General features: G+C 34.9%; 1 protein-coding gene across 1 annotated transcript in view; it reads right to left on the reverse strand.

Annotated features, from left to right (window-relative positions):
- TTN (titin) overlaps positions 1-26,449 on the reverse strand; it is a 314,129-nt gene that overhangs the window by 157,190 nt on the left and 130,490 nt on the right. Inside the window, exons 114-141 of the mRNA XM_081340361.1 lie at positions 26,300-26,392; positions 25,107-25,184; positions 24,146-24,211; positions 23,849-23,926; positions 23,427-23,477; positions 22,605-22,658; positions 21,628-21,705; positions 21,303-21,383; positions 20,562-20,645; positions 20,191-20,268; positions 17,405-17,482; positions 17,125-17,202; positions 16,860-16,943; positions 14,961-15,086; positions 13,319-13,384; positions 10,527-10,610; positions 10,181-10,246; positions 9,823-9,903; positions 7,945-8,031; positions 7,633-7,707; positions 6,425-6,508; positions 5,920-6,255; positions 4,341-4,424; positions 3,762-3,839; positions 2,963-3,037; positions 1,914-1,970; positions 653-745; positions 223-297 (exon numbers count right to left, since the gene is read on the reverse strand). Coding sequence (XP_081196487.1) covers positions 223-297; positions 653-745; positions 1,914-1,970; positions 2,963-3,037; positions 3,762-3,839; positions 4,341-4,424; positions 5,920-6,255; positions 6,425-6,508; positions 7,633-7,707; positions 7,945-8,031; positions 9,823-9,903; positions 10,181-10,246; positions 10,527-10,610; positions 13,319-13,384; positions 14,961-15,086; positions 16,860-16,943; positions 17,125-17,202; positions 17,405-17,482; positions 20,191-20,268; positions 20,562-20,645; positions 21,303-21,383; positions 21,628-21,705; positions 22,605-22,658; positions 23,427-23,477; positions 23,849-23,926; positions 24,146-24,211; positions 25,107-25,184; positions 26,300-26,392 — 2,448 coding nt within the window. The remainder of the gene's footprint in view (positions 1-222; positions 298-652; positions 746-1,913; positions 1,971-2,962; positions 3,038-3,761; positions 3,840-4,340; positions 4,425-5,919; positions 6,256-6,424; positions 6,509-7,632; positions 7,708-7,944; positions 8,032-9,822; positions 9,904-10,180; positions 10,247-10,526; positions 10,611-13,318; positions 13,385-14,960; positions 15,087-16,859; positions 16,944-17,124; positions 17,203-17,404; positions 17,483-20,190; positions 20,269-20,561; positions 20,646-21,302; positions 21,384-21,627; positions 21,706-22,604; positions 22,659-23,426; positions 23,478-23,848; positions 23,927-24,145; positions 24,212-25,106; positions 25,185-26,299; positions 26,393-26,449) is intronic.

A 26,449-nucleotide genomic window follows, 5' to 3' on the forward strand; every position in this document is an offset into this window, starting at 1 on the left:
CTTCTGGGACAGGTTTTGGAACTTCAGGCACTTGAAAAAGAGATGGTTTTCTTCTTTTAAGAATTTCTTTGTAACTCATCTTGTACAGATGTACAAGAAAACACACAACTTTGAAACACTACTATTGGTGTTTTGTTTTGTTTTTTGCTTAATTGAAGAGCATGAGCATGGAGTATGATCCATGATAATCTATTTTCACACGGTTTCAAATATTAGATGTACCTTTGGCTGGTGGAGGTGGCACTTTTTTGGGAACTGGGACTTCCTCTTCTGGGACAGGTTTCGGAACTTCAGGGACTTGGGAAAAAATAGTTGGGAGAGTTTGATTTGAGGCCCCCATGGGAAGATAATGATAACAAGAATTTTATAAAATAGTAAACTATAGTTGGAAAAGCCAGGCATTTGCAGAAATGGTTAAGAAAAAAAAGACTTAGAAGTTGAATAATTCAGGAGAGTTTCTATCAATGTTTACAAATAGCAAAGCGCATAAGAGTTTTTCCTATACAATTTAGAAATACAATTAATATAATTCTAGCATACTTGGTGGTGAAAAAAATGGTGAAGTTGTCTGCTTAGCCCTATCCATTAGCACAACAGAGGAATAAGTCATGCTGCTGCCATAATGATTCTTTCTCTATATTAGTCAAAGTACCTTTTGCAACCGGTGGTGTTGGTGGCTCCACTTTTTTGGGAACAGGTTCAGGAATCTTCTTTGCTGGTACAACTTTCTTAGGTACTTCTGGCACTTTAAAACATTTTTTGTTCAGATTTAGACTTAAGTCTCATTAACAGATACAGTGAAAAAAAAACACAGCAAGGGACAATCGCTGTTTTAATGCAGTGTAAGCCAAGAACATGAAAGAAGAGCCATTAGCATCAGCTTTCTGTTAGATGGAAAGCTGATGCTCAAGCTAAATATATATATAAAAAAGCCCAGTGTGATTTGGCATCTTTATTTGGGAATAAATCCAAAATGTTCATTAAAATATAACAAGATGCCATGTAAGTACTGTATTTAAAAAAAGCTTTCTCATAAAATATACCCCTTTTAATTTGCAATTTTCGCTATCATCTGAGGCCTGTTCCTGTCTATTCTCCTAAGCCACTGTTTTTAAAACTTTGTTCCTCTCAGGACTCCTTCCCACTTTTAAAAATTATGGAGGATCTGAAAAAAGGTTTTGTTTTTATGACTTACATTGATCAATATTTACCATACTAAAAATTAAAACTGATTTATTTGCTGTCCCTACTGCTTCTTACAATTGTTTGATGGGATTTTAATATTATATTACTTTTCAACATAGGCTGGTAAATATTTTGAATTTTGGACCCCTGAGAGGGTATTGGGGAAAACCCTAAGTCCTAAGATCACACTTTAAGACCCACTGTCCTAAATACACACATAATGTAACATAAAGTTTCTATTTAAACTCTTTTTAAAATGCTTATCTCTCTCATGCTGTTCTGTATTATAAAAAATATTTTCCTGCTGGTGTTTTAAATATAAATTTATGAGATTAAATTGAAGTCTGCAGTTTTTGCCAGCATATTTAGAAACCCATTCCATTAAACTCAGTGGAATTTATGACCAAGTAAACATGAATAAGAACAGGTCATGCAATTTATTTGGAATGTAACATGTAAAATATTGGTGTCCAATAGAAGAGAATATTTGTAGCAAAATAAAATAAAGACTGGTATTGAAAATGTTTTTTTTGATAAGGTGAATGAGGTTGATGTACATTTTTTGGCATGACTCCCTCTTCAAGAAGTGTGTGTTCTTCCATTTTAAGAAACAATTTGTAGATGCACTGTCATCAACACAAAGATCCATAAAAACGACACATTCAAAGGACATGTAACAATAATATTCAAGATAAATAAGCTCTACTTTTCAGAAAAGGCTGGTATACCTTTAGCTGGTAGAGGCACTTCAGCTTCAATTTCCGCTTCCACAGGGATCTCTGGCACTTTAAAGATATCAAGAAATGAAATGTTTGAAACATATCACAAAGAAAAAGAATACAGGGGAGACAGAAGAGCAACAGATAAGCCCATTATAGGTTAGAGAAGTATAACCACAAATCCACTTGTCTTTCCTGGGTATCATAATTCACTTTGCGTGTCATATTTGGCCCATATCTGCAAGTTCCATGGGGAAAAAACAGTTGAATATCCACATATAAATTAAAAGCGCTCCTCCATGTATCTTTAGGTAGAGGCAACTCTCCACCTTTTCCCACACAACTGGCACTTTAAAAAGATTAATTTGCAAATCAATTTTATTCAAAGCAGAAAAAAATAAAAGCCAGGTGGGAAAGTGAAAGAATCAAAACCGGAACAGTAGAACTGCAGCAGCTGAACCCAAGAGGAAAAAGTGCAAAGAGCAGCCACTAAGATGAGGAAAGGCCTGGAGACTAAAACATATGAAGAATGGTTGCAGGATTTGGGTTTGGCTAGTCTACAGAAAAGAAGCACTGAGGGGGGACATGATAGCAGTGTTTTACTATTTGAGAGGCTGCCACAAAGAGGAGGGGGGGTCAACTTATTTTCCAAAGCACCAGAGGTCAGGACAAGAAACTATGGATGGAAATTAATCAAGGAGAGAAGAAACCTGGAACTAAGGAGAAACTTCCTAAAAGTCAGGACAATTAACCAGTGGAACCGCTTGCCTTCAGAAGTTGTAAGTGCTTCATCACTGGAGATTTTTAAGAAGAGACTGGACAGTCACTTGTCTGAAATGGTATAGGGTCTCCTGCTTGAGCAGGGGCTTGGACTAGAAGACCTCCAAGGTCCCTTCCAGCTCTATTCTAATTGATTGAAGAGGTTTAGGGATTTACAAAACGAGATTGACAGAAATGATCAACTGTTATTGTAACTGTTTGTTTTGGCCTGAATGACATTTGCTTAATATAGACCAAGTGAATAACCATAGAACATTCTGCCTCACAAGATGATGTACCTTTAGCAGGAGGTGCTTCTACTTGTTTAGGGACAGGAACAGGCATTTCCTCTTTAGGTACTGGTTTCTTGGGCACTTTGATTGAAAAAAATACAGAAATACTTTTGAGCATGGGGTTCCATTTTGGCACAAATCAGAGAATAATAGCTCCAAACACACAAAAACATAGATCTAAAGACCACTTGAAAAGACAAGGAACAAGCTTTCTCAGCACATTGTGTTTAAACACACACACACACACACACACACACACACTCACTCACACAAAGGACATGTTGATATGTCAAGAACGAAACTTTGGCAGCTACGTGCCTCTTTGTTTCAACTTGCCATTAGAGTAAGGGGGGGAGTTGTTGCTTTAGAATTGGTTAGATTGGTAGAAATGAAACTTCTATGGTTCCCCTGAAGACTGTGAGAGCCTGAAACCTTTTCAAGGACACTGTAGCAGGTGTGGAGAGGAAGCAGATGGTTCCCATAACAAAGTGAAATTGTTTACACGGACTAGGTGAGAGGGTGGGGGTTTGGCCAGAGAAAATATTGCTTAATTCTCGAACTGGTGTCTAGGAACCTCAGAGTTAGTTTTGCTTTGACATCACCATGCCGTGTATTCAATAAACAGTAAGATTTTCGGAAACAGAATGAACCTGGACATTTATCTGGATTCTCGTGCTGGATGTTGACACAAAGATTGTTTTTTTTTAATTTTTTTTATTTATTTTTTAAAAAGCTGGCAGGGACCTGGGCTTGACACAAAGATTGTTATATGAATTTGTACATGTTAAATCCCAAAGTGATGTACCTTTAGCTGGTGGAGCTTCTTTCCTTTTGGGCACAGGAACCTTTTCTTCAGGGACAGGCTTCTTTGGCACTTCAGGCACTTTAGAGATAAGGTTTGAGATTATTGAGGACCAATATGTTAAGGCACATTAAACAACACAAGCAAGGCCAGTTTGGTCTAGTGGTTAAGGTGCTAACGTATCAACTGCAACTGTGGCAAGAAAGGTTGTAAAATGGGGCAAAACTCACTTAACAAATGTCTCACTTAACAACATAAATGTTGGGCTCAATTGTAATCATACATGACTGCCTGTAATTTATTTATTTATTTATTTATTTTAATTCCATTTATATCCCGCCCTTCTCTGAAGACTCAGGGCGGCTTACAAGCTTAGCAGTAGCCTTCATTCTATGTGTATGCCTGCTTGAAGGTGGAAGACAAATACATACATCAAAAGTAAATAAAAAGGGCACAACTATGTTGGACGCTACTACAAAAAAAAATAGATCTACAATAATTCTTCATCCGCTTAGCCAATGTCTTTACAGCTCTTAAAAACTTATGAAAAGGAAAACAAAGATGAAAAAAAATGTGATATACCTTTGGCTGGAGGAGCTTCCTTTTTCTTGGGAACAGGAACAGGTTTCTTTTTCTCAGGCACAGGCTTCTTGGGGACTTCGGGCACTTTAAAGATAGAATTATGTTTAAAAGTTTGGACTCAGAGGAAGACATGGGCGTCTACAGAGGGATCCAAAAATCAAGATGATAACTATGGCTATACAATCAAAACTTCACTCCTTTTTATGTGTCACAGGTACTATGCATTTAGAAATGAGGGGGGTTTGATCACACTATAATGATTATTATCTTGACTTTTTTGGTTTATTTCTGTAATGTCCATGGTAACATAGTGCAAACATTGGTGAAGCCATATATTAGGTCAAAGAAGTTCCTTATCTCTTCTTTGATACAGCATCTGTTACAATCCGTGACACATTGTTCAGCAGAGCCTCCACCCTTTTGACTAGATTTCGGGGACTGAATGTTTCCATAAAACTCCACTAATTGGCATCTGAATGGCTCTGATCAGCAGAATACACATCCCTTTCCCTTTCTATCATTCTCCTTGGAATCTACCAGCTCAGTTTACTTCTAAATTGCTTCCCCCCCCCCCGCATCAGAGTGATGGATTCGCTACTTTCTAGAGCACAGGTCTGCAACCCGCGGCTCCGGAGCCGCATGCGGCTCTTTCAGCTGTCTCCTGCGGCTCCCAGTCCTCTGCCATGTGCAGTCCAAAAAAAAAAAGTGGGACTAAAAAAGTTCAACCAATCAATTCAAATATGCAGGGTAGGTGCATATCTCGCCTTGGCTCCACTCTTCAGTCAAACCCTGTTCTGCGCATGCGCCCATGTATGTGCATGTGCACACATTTTTTTGCGGCTCCCAGTTTTTCCTTTTGTGAGGGAACCGGTTCCGAGTGGCTCTTTCACTGTTTCAGGTTGCTGACCCCTGTTCTAGAGTATATGCAGGGCCCCAAAGTATTCTTTGAAATAAATAAGATGGCCAGGTCTTGTAAGAATGCTATCTTCCCAGTAAACAGAAAACACTTCAGAATACCATTAAAATTACACTCAAATGAAGCACGATGCTTGGACAGGGTCAAAAGAGTCTACAGGCTTTATGTTGGGGATCTGACTAACATCCTCTATTTTGGAAGATTCACTGAATTTACTGGGATTAATGTAAGAACTAAAAGTAAAAGGTTTCCCTGTCACTCATGTCTGACTTGAAGGCATGGTGCTCATCTTTGTTTCTTGGCCAGATAAATATAAAATTGCATTAGTATATTTCAAGGCTTTTAGACAGAGGAGGCTTGTTTATTAGGCTCTGTTTCTAACGAGGAGAAGTTTGGATGTAAGTAGAATAATTTTCCACAAATAAGATAGCACCTAAAGTTTAAATTGGTTAAATATTTTTGAACTATTCCCTAGTTCAAACTTTCCTATTTGCAGTTTATACCCTGAAACCACACATGAATTTCAAACTTTAGTTAGAAAGATGAATGACACATCAAAACAAATCTGAATAAACAAAACAAACAAACAAAAATCTGAGGTAAGAACAAAATTGTAAAATATACATTGCCGGCCCGTTGCTTTTAAAAGCTGATTATTTTTACCTTTATGTGGAGGAGGAGGAGGAATTTCTTCTTCTTCTTCAAGAAGAATTTCTTCTTCTTCAGGAACCTCTTCATAATGAGGTACTACTACTACCTCTTCTTCCTCATGAGTTACCTCTTCTTCATATCGTGAGACTTCCTCCTCATATCGTGAGACTTCCCCCTCATATCGTGAGACTTCCTCTTCATATCGTTCCTCTTCTTCATATTGTGGGACTTCTTCCTCTTCATATTGGGGAACTTCTTCTTCTTCGTATTCAGGAGCCTCTTCTTCATATTGAGGAACTGTCACATGGACCACTTCTTTTTTAATAACAGTCTTACGAACTTCAGGAACTTTAAAAAATACGATTTTTTTAGAGTTTTAGTTACACACTAAAGTTACACACATTGCAATCAACAATGTAAGCATTAATCAAAAGAATACTCAAATAATCATAAAGGCTGGAATAACATATAGCAATACACAACAGACAAAGGACTCAAATTTATATCTTAAATATACCTTTAGCGGGAGGTTTCTTCATTTTTGCAGTAATTGATATAGGCATTTTTTCTTTTCTGATAGCTCTCTCAGGCTCTTCAGGAACTTTAAAGATACAGTACATTAACATATAAGAGCTGAAAAGGCTTTAAGAACAACAAGACACCAACATATATTTCTGTTACCAGACAAAATATACACATATTTGGTTAAAGAAGATATTTGACTTTACTGTAGTTGCATCTCTTTTATTTACATTATCTCCTGTATAATTTATTCTTCTGAATTAAAAGGATATGATATGTTAATATTTTTTTTAAGTATGCATTTTTCAAATTTCATCATCAAGAATTTTTTGTCAGTTACAGCCAAAATCTTGTAGGTATTTTTCCAATTCTGATTTGCCATTGTACTGTTGATGAATGGTACTGAAGATAAGTCAAAGATTTGTTTTGATAATACTTCCAGGGAGTATCCAAGATGAGTAAAAATAACCAAACTTTTCAGCCCATTAAGAAGATATCTATCTATCTATCTATCTATCTATCTATCTATCTATCTATCTATCTATCTATCTATCTATCTATCTATCATCTATCTATTTATCTATCCATGTATCCTTATTTATTACTTCTATACTTCCCATCTAGCCAAGGCAGCTATTACCTGTTTGTTAAATTTGTGTATTACAAACTGTTCAATTTCTGTTGGCCTTTTCTATATGCTTCCTAAATGCTGCTTCCATAATATTTTTCCTATTCTAAGCCATTTTACTTAGACGAACCTTTCAGTATCAGAAGTAGAACAACTTCAAGCAGTTATCCAAGTGAAAAATTGAAGAAAAAAACCCAACATTTTTTTAATGCTGTACAGAATTTATCTTCTTAGATTGTTAATCTCTTCTGTTGCATTCAAAGAAAAAAAATCAAGCTATCAAATAGGATTATTTATTCATTGGGCCATTAAACCTTCCTTACTATAAAGAATCAGACCCCTCGGTGATTCATTTTATTATTTATATATTATTATTTTTTATTAAAATGTTATGTGGTAAATTTCATACTGCAATTATAACAAGAGACTGGGAGACTTAGTGCTCTCGGAGAGCTAATATCTTTACAAGTCAATGATTATTCATTTTCTTAACATATATTAAACGGCAGTGACAAGTTATTCAATTCCTGAGTTTCTGGTTGCTGCAACTATGCTTTTCCTCATTGACATCCTACCTGTATATGAAACTTCCTCCTCTGTATGAAGAGAAACAGAGACTTCCTCTGCATAACCCCAGCGTTCTTCTATGGCTGTTATTAAAGACATAGTATTTCACTTTAGAATACCACATGAGAAGTACCATTTAAGGCATACAATAAGAATTTTGAGACTTCCTTTTAGACATTAAACAGAAAGTAAGAAAAATAGGCCTCGCCCATTCTCCTCATAGGAATTGAGAAGAAAACTATTTTTTTTAATTTGAGAATTCGTAAGAATGTCTTCTTATATATACATATGATTTTTTGTTTTGTATGAAGATCATATACCTTTTTCTGGTGGAGCTACTTTTCTTTTGGGGATAACCATGGATACTTTTTCTTCTGATACAAGTTGCTTTGGAAGTTCTGGCACTTCTGGCAGTTGAAAGAAAGTAATAAGAAAACCATGCCATGAATTGATGCTCTTCTCTCTAAATTGTTGGTGCTAGTAATTATATGAATGGGATAATGGACAAAAATGTCCAGGCAATGACCAAATTGCTAAACAAGACAATTGACAATTCTTCTGAAAATGTCATCAGCCCGACAACACAGCATTTAACAGATATACACTGAACAGATACTAAAAACTCCATATTACACCTATATCATTTACAGAACACAGAACATTGATTTGGTTTTAAAATTCCCTTAAGAAGAAGCGGGTTTTCAATACTGATTTTGCAGTAGAAATAGTATTTATTAATCATAATAACGCATACCGAAAGGAAAACAAATTAACTCCCTGCAAAAAACTTGCATCAATAGTAAACAATTGCAAGATGTTGATCCAGACAACACTTTTCAACCTAGGCAAGGACATAAGAGACACAAAACTAACGACACTTAAGAAGAGTGCTAATAGACTTTAGCATTTGGATACTAACAAATGTGAAATCCAAAATGCAATGAAGAGTTCAGTAGTCTTTTACAACTTAGTGTCCTACAGATGTGTTGATTTTTAGTTATTATTGGCTGCACTGGCTAGGAATTGTGCAAGTGGAAACCATTATGTTTGGAAAAAATGTTCCCACTTGAGTATTCCAATCCATTCATTCTGTTGATTAGCACTAGCTGATACTTTTTGATAACTGTTAAAATTAACTTGTAACATCAAGCAGAATATTAGCTATTTTTTTGCCTTATACCAAGTCATTAATAATTTTCAATATGAGTTCTATAATGCTAAAATCTTAATATAGGGACCTTTTGTGGGAAATATGTAACCTTATAATTTAATTATTTTTATTTCATTTGAATGGCAAAATACAGTAGATCTACAAATAAATAGCCTTAATGCTTGGATCAACTGCTTTGAAATGCAATATCTATAATTTATAGTTTCCCCTTATAGATTAACACATTTGATTTGTGCACTTATAGTGCGGTCATAAAAAGTAATACAGTTATATAACGCAAAGTATTTCAGAACTGAAAATACCAACTAGCCTAATCTTCTTTGTTTGTTAAGAGCAACACATTTCTACAAATGTTAGGCAAGTTGCAATGTATCTTTCTTGGAAGCAGCTAGCTCACAACTTCTGCAATTACCTGACTGATACTAGAAAAACCTTCTACAGAATCAAGCAAGTATTATACCTTTAGGTGGTGGTGGCGCTACCACTTTCTTAGGTATTGGAACATGGACTTCCTCTTCTGGGACAACTTTCTTTGGCACAACTGCCATTTAAAACATATTTATTTATTTATTTTAGTTGATTTGAATTATTTATATGTAATAAGACTTGATCAAAGTTACAAAATTACACTGTTATTAATTACAAACATGAATAAAAATATGAAGATAATCACGACTGAACATCAAATAGGAAACAAAGCTTATTCAACATAATTGGAGTAAGAAGATAAACACTGCCTACTTAGGCAAGCCTGCTAAGATATTTCGCCTCCCTACTTTCTTTGGATAAAAAGTTCTCCTGATCATGTTCTATTAGTTATATCAAAAGTGCTCTTGAAGTTCCCTGCGTTTTAAAAGTGGTTTGTTGTTTTTTTGTTCCAGAGATGCATGTTTGAGAAATGAAACACATTTCTCATTTAATTTCTCCTCAGCAATTTGTCAACCTTGTATTGCCATCTTTTAGTTGTCAGTCAAAATTAAGATATACTGTATAGATAACATGCCATAGAATTTAGAATTTGATGTACCTTTCTTTGGTGGCGCTTCTTCCTTTTTAGAGACAGAAATTTTTTCTTCAGTGACCACTTTTTTCTTGCGGATTTCTGTCACTTTAAAAGATAATGAAGATACGTCTACTGCATGTATTTCAAATATACATAAACATTTTAAAGTGAGATAGCCGCCTTCAGCAATCAATATTAATTTTTAAAATTTACAAAGAGAATTAGACAAGCAGCGAGGCTGAGAGCTTGTCAATATTTCAGGGAGAAGACTAAAGAAGGACGAAAACAGGGTGACAATGGAGATATTATTCATAAAACAATATACCACAAGAGACAAACAGAACACATCCCTCAGAGTTCCTTGCCTGTTTGGTTTATTTACCTTTGGCTGGTGGGGGTTCTTTAACTTTAGGTGGAACTTTCTCTTCAGGAGGGACTTTCTTGGGCACTTAAAAAAACATTTTACAACGTTGATTTCAACACAACACATTTTTAAGCTCAACACAAATAAAAAATATTCTGAAAACTAAGGGCACACAGATTTCACTGAAGTCATATGTGGTTAGATTACCTAGGAAAATGTAGTTTTCATAATCCATGAAAAAGAAATTAGTGTAATTTTAAATGTCTTTCTTTATTTCCCCACCTTTTCTTCCCGTGATACAAGTAAGATTTGAGGAATAACAGTCTCATTTGGTTGAATATCGAGAAGCAGTAAATATTTATACCTCTTGCTGGAGGGGCTTCCACTTTCTTGGGAGGAGCAACTGGTTCTTTCTTTGGTGGTTCGGGTCTCTTCCGGACCTCTGGCACTTTAGAAAGAATATTTAGACATAAGCAATACTTTCTAAGTACTTCTTATACAAAGTTACCAATTGCCTCTTTAAATTATATGGAAAGTAAGGGGGAAATCCTAGATACAAAACGTAAATGTACAAATTAATTCATTGATACATGAATTTACTAAACCATACTATCCCATAGCAGCAGTAAAAAAAGTGAGGTATTATATGAAATCAATATGAGACATTGAACAGGTTCCAGTTACTACCATCTGAATAAGGAGTAGTGCCATCTGTTATATACTGTCTATTTGTAAATTAAAGGACAAGTTTTATCCTATCCATCACATAGAAAATAACTCTTACATATATCCATAGTTTTTAGTTTACACATATTCTAATTGTTTTAACAATCTTTTAGACAGTGACCTAATAGATTTTTCAATTTTAATTTCCACTAACATTTAGATTTAACGTTTGATATTTATCATTCCCAAGATTTTTAGTATACTCCCAATTCATCTATCACCATTCCTCACAAAATCTAACATTTAAAATACACATCCCATTTACTTAATTTCTCACCCTCTATGTCAACAAGTTAAGGATACAATATGGTATCCTTCCTTTTTGCTAATTTTCAGTTGTTGTTTTTTAAGTAGTAATCAAAATTTCTTTTTATTTCAATATTTAATGCTTCCTCTCTTCCTCTTTATATCTGCTACTCTTGCTTAAATTGATAATTTTCATTTTTAACATTCCATATAGACCTATTATTTTCAACAATAGGTTTTTAGCTTATCTACATTATTCACCTTTACATGACCTTTATGAACAAATCAATATTCAAATTAGCTATTAGTATTTATACTGCTAAATTTTAATGACCAAATTTTTTTTCTTTATCTCAGTCCATAACAATGTCTTGTGTTCAACATACACATCTTATCTATTTAAGTACGTTCTGTTTCAGATTTCAATAAGACAGTCAAAACTCCATTCTTCTTGAGTCTTATTCTGGCTTTTTTCCTTTGCCAAATCATCTTCCATGTCCTTGTTTTTGGGTCATCGAACCAATCTCCTTGTAATATCATGTATATTAATTGATATTGGTAAAAACATCTGATTGCCATTTTTTTTGAGAGGACTTGTAGGTCTAGTCGGTCGTTTCTTTATTCTTCCATATCGACGTAGTTGTTCTGAATTGTTTGTCTTCTCATCCAACTGTTCTTTTTCTAGATCCTCTAGTTCCTTCTGAGTTGTATAAGAAACCTTTTCCTTTTTCCAGGTTGTCAATGTCTTTTCTGGATTTTCAAATATCAATATTTGTTTAATATTAGATTCTTCTGTCATGGTACTTGAATGTTTCATTTTTTCTACTGTATTTTATATAGATGGTTCTTTAATTGTGGTCAGTTTGGGGCTTTCATATCTGGGCTGTCTTCTTGTTCCTTCACATAGCCTTTTAGTATTTCATTGGTTGTGGTAAGAATTTGGATTAGTGTTTTTAACATAATAGTTTGTTGATCTTCATCTATAAATAAATTTTGTTCCTGGTCTTCTTCCATGTTGGTATTTTAAACTAAAGGCTTTACACTTAGAAAATCCAAAAGAAAGATTTTTTTTCTAGACAGGGAACACAAAGCCTTTCATAGCTGTTGTTTCAAAGTTCTCAAGGTTATGTATCTTATCTATTTCCCTGGGCAGTCAGCCAGGCCCCTTTTAAAGTTTCCCTTTGAGTCCCAAAGTTGTCTTAATCTTTTCAGTTTTTCTTTCTTCTTTTCATAAGAAAGAATCCAGATTTCCAACAGAAGTAGACAATGAACAATAGGAAATAAAAAATATTTCAATCCACATGCTTTGAGAAATAAAGTTCCAATTGGGATTCAGTTACTTTTTCAACGTTTAAAATGCCCCTGGGTATTTAGTCACTGCTCTTTCTGGAGGGAGGGCTGAAATCCCCCTTCCCTCACCACAGAGGGGAAAGTGCTTAGCAGCTTAAGGAGGTAAAGAAAGTAATTAGGGTGTAAAAGAGGTAGATCTTACCCAGTCTCTTCCGTGCTGCTTTAAGAGTTGCCTGGTGGAAAATGTGACTTTGGCTGTTCACAGCCTAGGGATGTGCCATAATGGCTGGTCCTTTCGTCTGCCGGTTTGGAGGGATTGCCAGGTCCAACGGGAGAGTTGCGGCTCTCCTGCGATCCAGCAAGTGCCCCTCCTTACTGGTCACCTCTTCAGGGTGACTTTTGGCCCTTTTCAGGGCCTCCCAGCGATGTGAAACTGGAGAGAGAGCAAGTCTCCCAGCCATACATAGCGGCTGCGTCAGCTCCTTCTGTTCAAGGACAGCTTCTTATCCAGTGGAGCAGTTCCACTATTGGAGCAGATTCCTGTCTCCCCTGAAGACCCCTGTTCAGGGACCTATCTGAGTAACAGAATAACAGATCTGGAAGGGACCTTGGAGGTCTTCTTGTCCAGCCCCCTGCTCAAGCGGGAGACATTGTACCATTCCAGACAAGTGGTTGTCCAGTCTTTTTTTAAAAGACTCTTCTTAAGACTCCAGTCTCTTAAGACTGCAGTCTCTTCTTAAAAGCTCCTTTTAGGACATACTACCAGGGGAAGGGAGCAAATGGCAAAGATTGTTTCATCCTGATCCACACTATAATGAAGAACACACACGCACATACCAAAAAAGAAACATGTCAATTAAGCTACCGTTATATGTTAAGAAGTTATTGAGATACCTTTAGCTGGTGGCACTTCTTCGGGAACAGTAATATGCACTTCCTCCTCTGCATAGTAGGCCTCCTCTGTCAATGTAAAAGCATTGCTTAGAATGTACAGTTGGAATAAAGAAATTTTCAATTAGCAAAAGCAAAAAAACAATATGAGTTACATATTTGCTTCATTCACTGGACTGAATGCTACATTTTTTTGATGCCTGTAAATGTATTCTCCAGTGGGATGTAATGCACTGACAACTCATTTGTCTTAGAGTATAATCACAAGAAATAAATGCCTCATATATTTATAGTTTGCAGAATTAAGGATCAATTATTTATGAGTCACATGTATTCATTCATGTATTCACTGTATGAGGAAGTATTCACACACTGGGCCAGTTCAGAGTATGATATAAGTGTCCATATCCTAGCATCATTGGCTAACCAAGATTAAGACTCAAAAAGGATGTCTTATATCACATATACATCCATTCATGGGTTAATATTTGCTAAGTCCCTTGATTATAAGATTTTCAGTAACCCACAGTAGCAGCAGCAGCAATAATAATGAAGATGGTGATGATGCTGAATCACATTTAATCTATTTTGCCCCTTGGGAATAAGCAAGTGTAGTGAAAAGAGTAAGAAATACACCCTTGCTGTTACAGTTGAGTTAGAAAGAGTATGAACACACAGCATAAATAAGGAATGGTGGGACCTCAGACTTGGAGAAAGTGTCTGAATGTATGTTATACTCTCATGATAAGACCATGAATAGCCAGGAGACATGCCAAAGGAGGGCAAATGGAACAGAGAAACTGAAGCCTCCTTCTTCTGGAAAGGACAGAAATTGGAAAAGTGTCCTACATTAATATTTCGGCAATGGTAAATAAAAGGAGAAATGAACTACATAATCATATACAGGATTGCAGCTCAATCTATTTTTAAGAGATGCAAGATTGATTTTTTTTAAAGGTCCCTTGCTTTTGGTTACTCGATTCCGGATAGCTGCAAGATGAACTACATTTGCAAAAGGTTTCCTTGTTCTTTGACCTATGGTACTAAAAGGAAGACATTTACAATACTATGTTTCCATATTTCTATATTTATTTAAAAACAATAGTCCCTTTCAGATGCAATATTGCTATGAATTAGCATACAAATGGTGCAAGACAGTATTACCATTTCCTGATGTCTTTATGTGTGGCAAAACAGAATGACTACATAAAAGACAGAAGTCTTATTATGTAGAGACCTAGGCAACAGCTGCACCATTTGGAATCAGACATACATGTGGAATTTGAAGCATCAAGGCTGCTCTACAAATGCATTGCTTTACATAAATATTGGATTGGATTGGATGAGGAAAGTTAGTTTCAAGACAACAGTGTCTTTTAAACAGACTTTAAGTATGACTTAGAAATTGATGTGCTCCTTAGATCAAAATAAGGAAGAAGATGAAGATATTCTTAAACACATTCATTTAAAGTTCTCTTTGTAATCAAATTATTCACTTGAGTGACCCAGAACATATAATAATTAGTGGATTTGATTAATTTGATTAGTGGATGGATTATATTTCAAGATGGCACAAATGTTGTAATGGTCATTATGCTACTGCAGGAAAGATGACAATTATTTTGCTTTTTGAATAGTAGAATACCTGTTACTTCTGAAATTTCCTCTTCTTCCTCATAAGAGACTTCTTCCCTCTCACGAGAAATAAGAAGTTCTTCTTCTTCTTCTTCTACTACTTCTTCTTCCTCTACTTCTTCTTCCCATTTCTCCACTGTGGAGATTTAAATGATGAGCTTAATATTATTAAGGAATAGGATAATATTATATTTTTGCTCTTGTTAGGAAAAAGTATTAATATTCAAAAGCATATCAGTTGGAGTGAGCAGACAGAAATCTACAAATCCATATTTGAATGAAAATCAATTTTGTAAATATCAATAAATATCAAATTTAACGTCAGTGCCTTGACTGGGTTTGGCAAAACTTGAAGAGTTTTAAAGATAGAGATTTATTTGCACTTCTATGACTTCCCTCCTAATTGTAATCATGTGATAATTCTTCTCTGAAAAAAGCGGGATTCGAGTTTTTCCTTATGGCTTATAGCTATAAATATCCAATATCCTAATAATTATTTTGTTCCTGCCTTTTTCAGGGAGCAAATATCATATGATGACATTACTAAGAGATTCCACAATTAGGAAAAATGTCTGTCTGTCTGTCTGTCTGTCTGTCTGTCTGTCTGTCTGTCTGTCTGTCTCTCTCTCTCTCTCTCTCTCTATCTATCTATCTATCTATCTATCTATCTATCTATTATCAATATAGAACAGAACAGAACAGAACAGAATAGAATAGAATTCTTTATTGGGCAAGTGTCATTGGACACAGAAGGAATTTATCTGTCATATATCTTTACAATAGAAAGATAGATTGATAATAGAATAGATAAATAAAATGGATAAAAATAGAGTGTTAATAGAAGACAGATGAATCTACGTATCTTTCATTAGTAGAAATTTTGTAATCTTGTAAACATTATAAAAAAGTTAAAAAAAAACCTAGTCTCATATCCAGATAAGGTCCTCCATCTTCTTAAACACTTGAGAAAGATTATGGAGAATCATTTTCATATCTTTGTAAAGCTGCATAAATTTTGTGTTAGTGTTTACATAAGCACTCAGAGAACAACAGTTTTGGATTTTCACTTTCTACTCATGGTTTCTCAAATCCAAAGATCTCCCCACAAAGCACACAGAGTACATGTATAACAGAGTGCACACATATTCACACAAAAATGCACAGATCTGTCAGAACAGTTTAATGGGAATGGGGTGGATTATGTTCAGATAAAGTCATGGAACAAAACTGGAAAAAAATGTTACTTTCTCCAAGGATCTTGGTCACATACAAGGGTGTTCCAATGATACACAAATCCAAAACAGAAACAAACCACTTAGGTTAAAAGAAGCAGAGAAAACCAGAACAAGCAGGCAGTTATTTAATTACAAAAGTGTCCAGAAAAGTCAAGAAAATAGTTCATAGTTCCAATTATTTGTAAAGATACCTTTAGGTAAAGGAGCTTCCATTCTTTTAGAAATGGTAACAGATACTGTTTCTTCAGAAACAAACTTTTTCTCTTCTACAACAGCCCTCTTAGGCATCCCAGGCACTTTAAAAAGACATTAAATGTGCACAGATTTAACTGGAATACATACATTCCTGGAAGATGAGTGCAACTATTTTCAGTATTCATTTAAGAGTTCAAAGGGAGAAGTGAACTGAACAGTGCTTTTGAATATGTAATGTACAAATAAAAGCTAAGCAACAGTACAAAATGAATACAAATAAAGCCCATCTCTCCACCTCCCATTATCTAAATTTAAATATAAATAAATAAATAAATAAATAAATAAAATCTACGCAACAACGTCTTCATGAGTTACTAGCAATACGCATGATACAGAGTGCAAAACGTGGAACACACACAATGAAAAAAAAGACATCCTTTGATATGATCAGATTATTCCAACGATATCCCAAGATATACCTTTAGCTGGAGGGGGTTCAACTCTTTTGGGCACAGCAACAGTTATTTTTTCCTCAACAATTACTTCTTTCGGCACCTCAGGCACTTTAAAGAGATGATTGAGTCTCGTTTTAGAATTTCCAACGGTAGCAGAAATGCAATTAGTGCATATAAAATAAAAAATTACAGTCGAGAAGGCAGAGCATAACAACGAACAGCAAAGTCAACCCCAAATGTTTTTTTAAAATTTTTAAATTTTATTTTCTCCTAAAGGAAGGTAATATACCTTTTGCTGGAGGGACTTCTTTTTTACGGAGCCGAGGTACTTTTTCCTCAGGAATTGCTTTCTTGGGCTCCTCAGGTACTTTTAGAAGAAACATATGTAAGAATATGTAGAATCTTCAAAACATAATTATGATTAACCCAACCCTGAAGAATTATAAACAAACATGAGCATTGGACTCAAGTGAACTGTGGTGTGACTGAACACCCAGATGGTTAAGGTAAAAATATAAAGAGAGTACTAAAGTATATTGCCCTTTTTTAATACTGGTGTATTCTTTTACCTTTAGCAGGAGGAACTTCTTTTTTCTTCGGAACGGCAACTTTTTCTTCTGGAATAACTTTCTTAGGTACCTCTGGCACTTTAAACAAAATTTTAAAATGCCAAAATTTAATATAATTTTTTAAAAAGCTGTGAGACTGCCACGTATAATACTGTGAATGGATTCTTAATTAAATTACAGCCAAATGGAGAAACCTCATTTACTATGCCTTCTTTATAAGAGGGTAATAAGTAGCTCATCCCATCTCTGATACTTATAACAGTATTTGGATATTCCATGAGTGCCTTCTGACATATTTGGATATTCCATGAGTGCCTTCTGACATATTTAATTTAACTAACCTACTGTTAGTTCCACCATCTAGTGTCTAAATAAAAAAATTGTTTATAGACTTCCGGTTTGCCGCCATGGCCGCCATGGACGTCTGGTAGGCAAGCTCTGTCTTCTGCATCCAGTTTCACTTTGTTGGGGGACCCTAGAAAGGGTCGAAGGTCACCCTGTAGGAGTGACCAGCAAGGAGGGGATCTCTGCTTGATTGCGGGAGGGCGGTAACCCTTCCACTTGATCTGAGGCAGCCCTCCAAACCGGTGGACTAAAGACCAGGCATAGCAATATGGCACATCACTAGGCTGCAGACAGCCGAAGCCACACTCACCACCAGGCAATTATAAAGCAGCGCGGATGATACTGGGTGAGATCTACCTCTCTTAAATCCTAATTATCTCTTTACCTGCATAAACTGCTTAAAGTACTTTCCCCCCCCCTGTGGAGAGGGAAGGGAGATTTTAACCCTCCCCCTAGAAACAGCGACGACTGACTATCCAGGGGAGTTTAAAACGTTGAAAGAACAACTTGATCCTAATTGAATTTTAGTTTTTAAAGTTTGTGGACTAAAAGCTTTTCTATTTTCTATTCTTACTGAAGATCTGAGTTCTTACTTATAAAAAAGAAGCAAAACTGAAAAGGTTATAAAAACTTTGGACTTAAAAGAAAACTTTAGCCCAGACAGTAGATAAGTTTTATGTAACCTTGAGATATCAGCTGTGAGAAGCCCAGCTGTGTTCCATATTCAGTGACAATTTTTTTTGCATTCTCTGATTGTAAAGCTTTAATACACTACTAAAAGAATATGGATAAAGATCAGGAACAGATTCTCTCTGTCAGGAATTGTGCCAGATATTAGGTGCTGAAGGGAGGGGAATTCAGATCTTGGCATTCCATCATGCTGTGCTGATGCTTTGTTTTTCAGGATTAAAGATTTTTTAGGATAAACTATGCTTGAAAGTTCTTTGAAATGTTTCATTAGTCAGAACCATGACACACTCTATGTTGAAAGCAATTCACCAAACTATTCTTACAGCCACTGATGAAATAAGAGGTTACATACAGAAAAGAACAAGAAGTCAGCCCAGATACACGAACTCAAACTTTGATTACAACTAAAAAAATAACTACACAGAATATAACAGAAAAAGTGTAACAATTAAATATTATGACAGAAAATTCAACTGATCAACAAACACAATGGAAAACCCAGAAAAGGGACTGACAATATGGAAAAAGGAAAAGACTTTCTACATAAATCAGAAGGAACCTGAGGATCAAGAAGAAGAACAGATTGAAGAGAGGATAAACTGTTCAGGACAACTACATCAAGATGGAAAAATAGAGAGATGATTTGTTAGTCGCCTCAAAAAATTGGTGTCTGGATGGTTTTTTCTATGTCAAACAATATACATAACAACACAGGGAGATTTATTTGATAAGTCAAAAGCATGGACATGGAAGATGATTTGGCAAAGAAAGAAAGCTAGAATAAGACTGAAGAAAATTGGGGTTTTGGCTTATTCATGAGAATTAAAATAGAATATACTCAAATAGATAAGATGTGTACTTTGAATATTAGATATTGTTATGAGTTGAGAAAAAGAAAAATTTGGTCATTTAAAACTTAGAAGTATAAATATTAACAGTTAAATTTGAACATTGATATGCTTATAAAGGCCAAATGTAAAGGTAATTAAGATATATATAAGCTAAAATTTATTGATGAATGTAATAAATATGTTTTTACTTAGCGATAATAACAAAAAATATTAGCTTAAATATGAGATAGTAGATATTAAGAGGAAAAGAGAGGAAGTATTAAATGTTGAAATAAGAGAAATTTTGGTTACTAAATTTAAGATATTTGGAAATTACCAGAAAATAAGAATATTATTTTGTTTTATTAATTAGTTGGTGTAAGATGGTGAGAATTCAAATAGATAAGACATGTATCCTGAACATTAAATCTTGTGATGAATTGTGATAAAGGGAATTGGGGTTATTTAAAACTTGGAAATTATAAATATTAAATGTTAAATTTAAATATTAATGGGAAACTAAAAATTGGGAAAAACTAACCAGGACATTGATTGTCTAAAAGGTTTGAATGTTAAAACAACTAGGATATGTATAAACTAAAAACTATTGATAAATGTAAGGAAGTTATTTTTTATTTAATTGATATAATAAGAATTGCATTAATTTAAATATGAGACAGTAAATACCAAGGGGGAAAGAGAGGAAACATTTAATGTAACAGTTTGAGATCTATACTAAAGATATTTGTATGTTATTGAATTATTGACTAACTCAGCCACCACGTTGCTTTTCAAATAGTTAAATGTAAAACTAGAAAATCAATAACATTTTCTTAAAATTTTCTAAATATGCACCATAGTATAAGTTTGAACCAATAAAATACACCAATATAATATATTTTTAAAAATTCTGTTACATACCTTTAGCAGGTGGTTCCACTTTTTTAGGAATAGGAACAGGTACTTTTTCTTCTGGTACTGGCTTTGGCACTTCAGGCACTTCAAAGATATTAAAGATAAAACTGAGAATTCCTTGGATTTGTATCAACCATGTTCAATGATTAGTCATTTACATATTAAAATGAAAGAAAATACAGCAATTCTGAAATAGATTCCCAACATTCAGTCCAGCCCAACATTCAGATGGTCCACAACTTAAGATCCCTGATGTCCACCAATAAGCAAAAATGTCCATACTGGCACCAACAGCGAAACACAGAAAATTACTAATGATGATCAACATCTCACTCACCCCAAAACACAAGGGACCTTAATTCTACTGAATTAATTACCTTTAGTTGGTGGCGGTACTTCTTTCTTAGGGACCGCGGCAGGCTTTCTTTTTTCTGGAACAGGTTTCTTAGGTACCTCAGGAACTGTCAATTGTCAGTTTGAAAAAGACAGCATTAGTGTTTTGGCACTTTTATTGGGGGAGTGGGGTGTGTGGAAAATTCTGGACAGTCAACAATTATTCCAACATGCTCAAATAAATAGAATTGAGTTGTATAACAAAAGTATGCTACTCAATCTTCTGTATTATTAGAAAATACCGTTCTGATAGGATGCAATCCCAAACAGGACTGTGTCAAATCGCACTGATTTTTGAACATAAAACAAAATTTCTTCAATAATTACTAATCCCCTATTCAGACACAACAGGCCTTGCCTCCTATACCCTGCTGTGTTAAAATTTTATTCTTTGCTTTACTGAAGTATGTCTGAAATAAATACACTGCGGGTACTCCTTGACTTACAATCACAATTGAGCCCAACTTTTCTGTTGCTAAGTGAGACAGTTGTTAAGTGAGTTTTGCCCCATTTTACGACCTTCCTTGACACCTTTGTTAAGCGAATCACTGCCGTTGTTAGGTTAGTAACACATAAATCACTTGTTTTCACAGCACTCTTTCAGTGCTATTGTAACTTTGAACAGTCACTAAATGAACTGCTGTAAGTCGAGGACTACCTGTATGCAAACATATGCACACATATATAAACAATGTATGGATAAACTTGTCTGCCAGTTTATATACCTTTAGCTGGAGGAGCCTCCACTTTTTCAGGAGGAAGAGGTTTTTTCTTTTCGGGGACTGGCTTCTTGGGCACCTCAGGAACTTTAAAAATGTACAATACAGAAATTTAGAAATGGGCTCAAGATTTATTCATCCTAATGAAATATTGTTCAACATTGACAGTAGTGTTTTCTTTAAAAAAGCACCGATTATTCCAACAATCATTCCAACAAAGGTCAAATCTCTGCAATCAAATGTTCAGTTCTATTGACAGAAAGGATGTCTATTACAGCAAACGGATATTAAGTTTATTCCACTAATCAATATCTCATTATTATTAATTCACCTTTAGCTGGTGGAGGCTCTACTTTCTTGAGAACAGCCACAGGGACTTTTTCTTCTGGTTTCTTAGGGATCCCTGGAACTAAATAGTAGTAATTTTGAATTTAATCAGGTGAAAATCAAAGTCTTTCTCATAGACTAAACTCGACACTAATGTTATATTTGGAAAAACAATGTAGGGTTTGCTAATATTTACAAATATAGATGCTCAGAAACCTGGGCAAAGACCAACAAGTATATGAAATAACAAGTACAGAGATGAAAGAACAATGCTCTTTATGGCTAGAAAGATTTGACTCAGTTTTTCTGAAATTATAGTCTAGGTATCAGTGATGTCAAAATAAAATATTTTTTTTAATTGTCAGAATTTTGAGAAATCACTATACCTTTCTATCTATTTTGCTTTTCTTCTTCAAAACTTAAAGAAGTCTACATAAGAATATCATCACTGCAGAAGATTTAGCAATCTCTATTGATTTAAAAAATTTATTTATTTATTTATTTAGTTATATTTATATACCGCCCTATTCCCTGAGGACTCAGGGCGGTTTACAGGGAATTAAAAATCCAAAATGCAAAAATTAAGAACCAAATTAAAAAATATTAAATTAACCCTGTAGTCAGTTAAAAAGAACCCCAAATTAAAAATTCCTCCTCAGTCTGGGCCCGAGAGCTCGAAGAGCCAGGTCTTCAGGCCCCGGCGGAATGATCGAAGGTCGGGGGCAGTTCTCAGCTCCACCGGCAGCTGGTTCCAGAGGGCAGGCGCTCCCACCGAGAAGGCCCTATCCCTGGGTGTTATTTTCATTCTACTTTAGAATAATGCAGACACCATTTGGGGAAATGCATGTTGTGCAAGACACCATATTGCCCAGTTATTTTTAGGTGTCTTTCAGAATTTTTTAATAATGATGCCATGACCTTCCCCCAAATTTAAAAAATGGAGATTGCTGGTGTAACTGATTAAAAAAACAAAACACCTACCTTTAGTTGGTAAAACCTCTGCATAGACCCTTTCTTCTTCATACTCTTCTGGTTCTTTAAAAGAAAATTGGAAATTTAAAAAGTTGTATTTACCCTACTTTCTATTTACAGTTTAAAATATCCGAAATCGATTTAGACTGCCAATTAACAAAAGAATGAGACAGATCTGTTTCTGCTATCTTTGTTCCCTAATGTCCAGTTATGCTTCTGATCTTGAGCACATAGCCTTTATGTTTATTTATTTATTTATTTATTGATGGGATTTATATCCCGCCCTATCTCCCGAAGGACTCAGGGCGGCTAACAACAAAACATATAATAAGTACAGAAATTAAGATAAAAATAAAATTAAAATCATCTGTGCAATAAATTAAAATTAAAAACTAAGAATAAATTAAAGATTGTAAATATAATTAATTAAAATGCCTGTCAGTCCAGGTCAGCCTGGTGGAATAGGAGTGTTTTGAGGCTGCGGCGAAAGGATTGGAGATTTTGGGCCATCCGTAGCTCAGGGGGGAGCTGATTCCATAGGGCTGGCGCTCCCACAGAGAAGGCCCTCCCCCTGGGGGTCGCCAGCCGACATTGCTTAGCTGACGGTACCCTGAGGAGACCTTCTCTGTGTGAGCGTAATTGATACAACTACAGTGATGAAATTTACTATTTTAAAAATTCACTTGCTATCTGTATAGATCTCAAGAGATTTTTAAAAAGGTATACAGAAATAACTACACAGGTCATGCTTAGAACAAACAGGAAATTATATGAAATAACCTATGGCCACACTGGGTAAAGCTACGTTAAAATAAAATAAACTGAATTTACCTTCAGTTGGATATTCCACATAGAACTCTTCATGCTCGTACTCTTCTGGTTCTTTAAAGAGAGTTATCATATTTAAAAGGTGAATTTACACTATTTTTTACTATTATTGAAACAGTCCGTAAGTTAAAACAGAGATAAGAAACAGAACCCAGGATCGTGCACTGACTGTCCAGACAGATACTTATTTTTCCTAAAGTTACAAAGGATAAATGCCTTGGGCATTTTATTGGGAGCAGGTTCTTGCAAACAGAATAAGAATAAGGCAACCATTTCTGCCCCCATGAGGGATACTTTTATGCTACGCTCAAACCTGCCATATTCAGAAGAGAACATTGACTAGAGACAAATTTAATTGGTGTATTTCATTTTTACATAGAATAAGGCAATAAGAGGAAAAATTAATAATACATGTTTGCAACTACCTGAACCATATGTATATTCTTCGTGATATGATACTGTCACTTTTTCCTCTGAAATAGTCCATTTCTGTTCAGCTGGAACTGAAATAAGAATTCAGTCAAAAATATGAAATTAAACACATGAAGCTGAATTGCAAATACATTTTTTACTAGTTTACACACCAGGACTCCAAATAAAAAATTGCTATAGTTAAGATGTAAGGACAGTAAAAAAAATTCCAAGATTGATACAATCTCAAATCAGGCCAGTCGGAATATTCCAATATTTCAAGATAAGAGATGGAAAAGGAGATTGTCTACCTTTTTGTTCTATAACTTCCTCACGAATAACCATCTTTGTAGGTTTTTTGGATGGAACTTCTGGAGCTTTATGGATAGAAAAGTATACAGAAGATTAGTTCCACATATATGAAATATTTTGAACTCTTTTAATCATAATTAAGAATAAAATAATAAACTAATAAATAAATATCATTTTAAAGCAGATTTCTTAATCCGGCTTTCCACCCCCAGGTGGGGTGGGCCAGGTTGGCTGAAAATTCCGGGGGGGGGGGTTGACGTCCAAAGACATTTATTTATGTTTTTATTTAAAACATTTATATGGCCATCTTAAGCCACTCTGGGTGGCTCACAGTAATAAATTTTAACTGCACCAGTTTAAGAAATGGTTTAAATCTTAGCAAGATTTAATAAATGGAACCAAATATGAGAAAAGTGTAGCATATATTTAAAAGGGAGAAAATTTGATATGCAGCAAAAATAGCAAAGAATCTGAGATGACTTCCATCTCTTTTGAACAGAACTTTAATGAGTATTTTAACATCTACTTTGTAGGGAAAAATTAAGAAGATAGTGGAGCAGCTCTAAGTAAGTAGATACATATATTTTAACAATTAGCTAGATGCCATTGCTATGAAGGGAATATTTTTTTTCCTGATCCAATAGATAATCTCATTTGCTGTTACAAATGATGAGTACATCATATGTTGAGACTGTAATTAATTTAAGTGGCTAGGACATATCATTTTATATGTTAACATAAAAACATCAGTTATTAGCAATAGAAGTCTTTTTATATATGCGATTAAAGGGACATTTTTTGATGCCAAGACTTTTGTTCAGCAGACCAAGGACCACCCAAAAGTAAAATGAGGAGCATGCACATACTGTGTTCCTATATTTCACCAATATTAAACTAAAGCAAAAGATCCATAGCACCATTCATTGTTAAAAACCTAATTCAATTTTTGTCCCTTCCTACCTTTAACTCTTCTCAGTTGTTCTTCCTCCAACTGCTGAGCGGTCTTTGCTACTTCTTCAGTCACAGGCTTCCGAGTAACTAAAGGGGATTTAAAACGCTTAGCATGAGTATGTAGATCTGAATATTTCGGCCTTGAGATGATCAGATCCTTCACTGGTACTATTTTAAAAACCATGTTGGATTCTAGGGAAGAAAAAAAAAACTGTCTAAAATTTCTGAGATGGACCATAGCTGAGCCCTGGATTGTATTGTATTTGTCCTGAAGTCTACTTCCGAAGCAACTCTTCTCTCACTTTTTGCCTCCCTAAAGTGCGTTATATCTGACTTTTGGGTGCCAGAAAAGAGGAGAAGCCTGCATTCTAATTCACTGATTTCTTAAAAGGCATATAAATCTGGGCTCTATCTATACCTGATTATCTTGTTCTCATGACAGCTTTTGAATCTTGGCTTTGCCCAGTTACTTCAATTAGTGAATCTCCTGCCAGTGATGACCTCTTTCTGGACTCCTTTGAATACTTGCTATGGTGATCCTGCCTGATTTCTGCTAGGGAGGTCAGAATGGAAACTTCAGGGTTTCCTTCTCCATCTCTAGAAACTCCTCATATTCCTTTTCTTCCCTTTTTTCCCCAGCTTATTTCACACTGAAAGTTCAGAACAGTACATTTTCATATCAGAACTATGGATGTGGCCGTGAATAACGTTTAGAAGGAATACCTGATTAACAGTTTGGATTTAGGGTTTGATAGGAATCCTTTTAATATGTGAGATGAAGCCGAACGCAACTAGACAGTGTGTTGCCATGTCCAATATATTAAGGCTGGACAAATAGAGACAACATATTTTGTACTTTTAGCAATAAATTTATAAATTTAACACAAGAGTTTAGGATTAGTATTCAACGGGTCCTCATTATACAAGAGCTGAAAATGCTCTGGTTCCATGCATTGCATAATTGAAAGATTAAAAACATCTCCTGTGGCAGGATTGTATACCTTTATCTTGGTAATATAGAGTCTCTTGTCTTGGACTCTTAAGTATTTTAGAAGCCTAGAACCTTTAATATATATATTTTTTTCTAAGTCACGTATTATTCAAAGCAAACTTGCTAGTAAATATGCACCTTAAAAAGCAAATTTTAAACAAAACATTCTGCAATAGAAAGTATTTCAGTACTATTGTTTTAATGCCCAAACCTTTTTGTACTGTAATTTTTTTCTTTTCTTCTTTCTTGGCTGAAATTTCTGGACGTTTTGGCACAGGCTCTGGCTTTTTAGGGACTTGGACCACTGCAACAGACATAAAAAGTATTTCTAGAAACAACTTTTGACACACTTTATTAATAT

Source organism: Vipera berus, assembly GCF_964194415.1.
Source record: "Vipera berus genome assembly, chromosome: 1".
Lineage (NCBI taxonomy): Eukaryota > Metazoa > Chordata > Lepidosauria > Squamata > Viperidae > Vipera > Vipera berus.